Below are 3,932 nucleotides of genomic sequence, written 5' to 3' on the forward strand. Positions count from 1 at the left end.
GACTAGTGGGATACGATATGCGCTAGGGTCATTGGAGTGACTAAGTTGCCCTTATATTGATTTTTAGCTGCAATCTAGCTAAAGCCAAGAAAATACCCCTCCCTAATGCTTGATCCAAAGTAGCTGCGGCTGCGAATTATGTTAATTATCAGCACAAAAGTAAAGTAGTAGATCTATAGCGCGTAAGTGCTTCTGTTTTTCTAGAAGTGGAAATCAGAATCAGAAGTCATACGTAAAAATATTTTGCTTCATAAAAAATTGATTTTTTTTTACTTTTAGAACTTTTATGAAAATGTATACCCAAACTTTTTGGTTTTTTATTTTTAAATGTGTATCCAAACATGATAGTAAGACGATTATACGTACAAAATTCATTGTCCACGTATTTGCATTTTGGTTAAGTAGGTGCGGAAGTAGGTGGGTAGATTAACTCTTAAATGGTAAAGATACGCTACATTATTACTACATAATCATCAATTAGCTAGCTTACCAAAAGAAGCAGAAGGACATAAATGAGATGGAGCATCTCAAATTCAAGCCAAACCAATAAATAAGTTTGTAGTGCACTAGAGTAGGTGAAGAAAGAGATATTACCATATGGCAGCCATGGAGATGAAAGCATTGATATCAGTTCTTCTGATTTTCATAACAATCAGTCTCAATCCACTGGAATCCATGGCCAGCAGAGAGCTTTCTCCGACTGCCATTGTGATAGGGGCTGGCATGTCTAGTCAGTAAATCGATCACCACTAGGAGGTTTTCAATATAGTCCTTGTTAAAACAATCACCATCGTTAAACAATATACTCTCGAGTACTTCAGTGGTCAATTTATTTATTTCGTTCTTCAAAAAGCAATACTTTCACTAAATGTACAATGTTTAAGAAAAATCGTTTTCTGATGGATGTATGCTCGCAGGTTATGCATTTTATTTTCGTTAAAATATGGGTTACATGCGATGCTGACGATACTTATCGACACCCCCTTAATAGAAATTATTTCTTCCGAAAATTTATTATTGAGCCAAAATTCTTTATCATCTGAGTTTTTAATCTTCAAAAGTTGTGAAATCTTGTGGGTAAAAGTTTGGCTGATGATTTATTCATGAACCAACATTACGAAAATTTTCAGGTATATCGGCTGCAAAGACGTTATCAGATGCAGGAATAAAGGATATTCTGATATTAGAAGGAACGTATAGAATCGGTGGTCGCATTAAGAAAACGAATTTTTCAGGTGTATTTGTAGAAATGGGTGCTAATTGGGTTGAAGGCGTTAACGGACAAGAAGTTAATCCTATATGGACTATGGCCAACGAAATTGGTCTCAAGTCCTACCGTTCTGAGCTCGGCAACATTGCGGCAAATGTTTACAAACAAAGGTATTAACCTCAAGTATGAGAGTCTATCTCCTGGCTAACCGAACTATTTTCAATCGGTTATAGTGGCTTCTTACATTGATTTTTCAAATTATGCTTTTAGTGGTGGTCTTTATAATGAACCGGAAGCGCAGAAGGTAGTCGACTCAGCAGAAGAATTCTTTAACTTCAGTGCAAATGTATCGGTTTCTTTATTAAGGAACGGAGTGGAAGATATCTCAATCTTGACAGCTGAACGTCTTAGACACAAGTAAGCACTTTTACTAAATACCTTGATTCATGGTGCAATATAGAACTAATTATTGTATTTTACATCGTATTGAATTCAAAGGTTTCAATCTTATTTTATGTAGGGTTCCATCAACACCAATCGAAAAGGCGCTTGAGTACTTTAGGTATGATTCCCAGCAAGGCGAGCCTCCACGGCTGACAAGTTTGCGGAACACAGCGCCGTTGCCAACATTTGTAGACTTCGGCAATGACATTTACTTTGTTGCGGATTCTAGAGGATACGAGAGTGTTGTTCATTATGTTGCTAAGCAGTTTCTTACCACTAACAAGGCCGGCGAGATTAATGATCCCCGGCTTATGTTAAACAAGGTGAATATTTTGGGTACTAATTATGGACCTTTTGGAAATGTGCATGCTCATCGACGCTCTATATTGTTGCCTCTTAAATTAATACACTGGGTTATATTCCGTAACAGGCTGTGACAGAGATACACTACTCAGGCAAAGGAGTTACCGTCAAGACGGAGGATGGCGGTGTTTACAAAGCTGAGTATGTGATGGTTTCTACTAGTATCGGTGTGCTGCAAACTGATCTCATTTCCTTTGTCCCTCCCCTCCCGGTACATGATTATCCTCCTAAAAGCTAATATAACATTTTGTCGCATACTGCACATAGACATGAATTAAAGCTGTGTCGATCAACTAGAATTAGATGCACTCTGTGAAATGTACATTCTTCACTTGTCAATTAACACGGTACTTAATTCATGTTCATGGGAGCAGGACTGGAAATTACTTGCCATAGATCAGTTTGATTTGTCTGTTTACACCAAAATTTTCATCAAATTTCCTTGCAAATTTTGGCCAACTGGTAACGGCACTGAGTTTTTTGTTTATGCACATGAGAGACGTGGCTACTACACTAATTGGCAGGTAAGCAGACCTTAACTATTTGATTTGGAAAACAAATTTAACTCAATCTAGCAAGTTATTTCTGCTCAATATAATGTGCTACATTTCTATGGAGGGCAGCAACTAGAGAATGAATACCCTGGAGCCAACCTGCTTCTAGTTACATTAACAGACGATGAATCAAGGAGAATTGAGCAACAACCCGATTCAAAGACGAAAGCAGAAATCATGGAAGTTCTGAGGAACATGTTTGGGGATGACATTCCGGAGGCCACGGATATTCTGGTTCCAAAATGGTGGTCTGACAGGTTCTATAAAGGATGTTTCTCCAACTGGCCTGTTGGACTTACTCGCCACAGGTTCAATCAGATTAAGGTAATTCAGATATATGCTTAACCTTTTTCCCAAAAAAAAATTGCTTGCTATATGGTTGATGATAAACTAATGTGTATAATCTCTGATCACACAAAACTTTAGTCCCCCGTCGATAGAGTTTATTTTACCGGAGAACATACAAGCGAGAAATATTCTGGCTATGTTCATGGTGCATACCTTGCGGGTACGTGTTTTCCCTCATATGGTTTTTACAGTTTGATATCATGATGTGTAAAACTTTACTTATACCTTCCGTTTCCGCCTGACTCATGATCCTACCAGGCATTGATTCTGCAAACAGTTTAATCAACTGTGTCAAGAAGAAAGTGTGCAACCCCAAAGATGATCAGTTATTCCAAGATGAAAATGTGCCAGTACGAGAAGAACAGATAATGGTCGCAACTTATTAAATGTGCAATATATGTTTCCATTATGCATTTACATTTCTCGAGGGAACAGCCTGAACCTCTAGTGCTTCATGCGCGAAACGAGACTCTTAATTTTCACCCAATAATGTGCAATCAGTATGTCGTATTGTATGGAGCATATTTTTTTTTGTACAATATTATCTTTGTTTTTATGTGTGCAAATTTTATTTATATTTCGAGCTTGTGCCCAAATAGCTGAGCGTGCGTAGCTTAATATTTTGGCACTAAATATCAGCCAACTGCCGCTTAACAGCTGAAAATTTCTGCCGATTATCGACGACCTACTTCCAAATTCCTAGAAAAAAGTTCTAGAAATTTCAGGATTACTCGATGATCACTAAGCCACTACGGGTGAAAATTCTCCCAGAATTGAAGTTTATCCTAAAAACACAAACAACATTAGGGACGCAAACCCTAAAAGGTATGCCTTTCAACTCTCAAAACTCCAGTGAAAGCTGAACAACATATGAACATCATCACTGTCATCATCAAAGTGTGTGTTTGAGGTCAAATCTATTTTTGACCAAACATTGGCGCCGACTAAGGGGACAAGAATAAATCTCGATGCCTCTCAGCATGGTTTTTCCATTAGTAGGCGCCAGTTGTTTG

General features: G+C 37.9%; 1 protein-coding gene across 1 annotated transcript; it reads left to right on the forward strand.

The window, feature by feature from the left end:
- Positions 1-560: 560 nt before the first annotated feature.
- On the forward strand, positions 561-3,394 carry LOC113343856 (polyamine oxidase-like). Its single transcript, XM_026587967.1, has 9 exons — positions 561-730; positions 1,131-1,380; positions 1,481-1,627; positions 1,731-1,977; positions 2,085-2,228; positions 2,392-2,541; positions 2,641-2,895; positions 2,998-3,079; positions 3,178-3,394. Exons 1-9 carry the CDS (start codon positions 598-600, stop codon positions 3,303-3,305), a joined length of 1,536 nt encoding a protein of 511 aa, XP_026443752.1. The 5' UTR covers positions 561-597; the 3' UTR covers positions 3,306-3,394.
- The last annotated feature ends 538 nt before the right edge of the window (positions 3,395-3,932 follow it).

The sequence above is a fragment of the Papaver somniferum genome, unplaced genomic scaffold, assembly GCF_003573695.1.
Source record: "Papaver somniferum cultivar HN1 unplaced genomic scaffold, ASM357369v1 unplaced-scaffold_7, whole genome shotgun sequence".
NCBI lineage: Eukaryota > Viridiplantae > Streptophyta > Magnoliopsida > Ranunculales > Papaveraceae > Papaver > Papaver somniferum.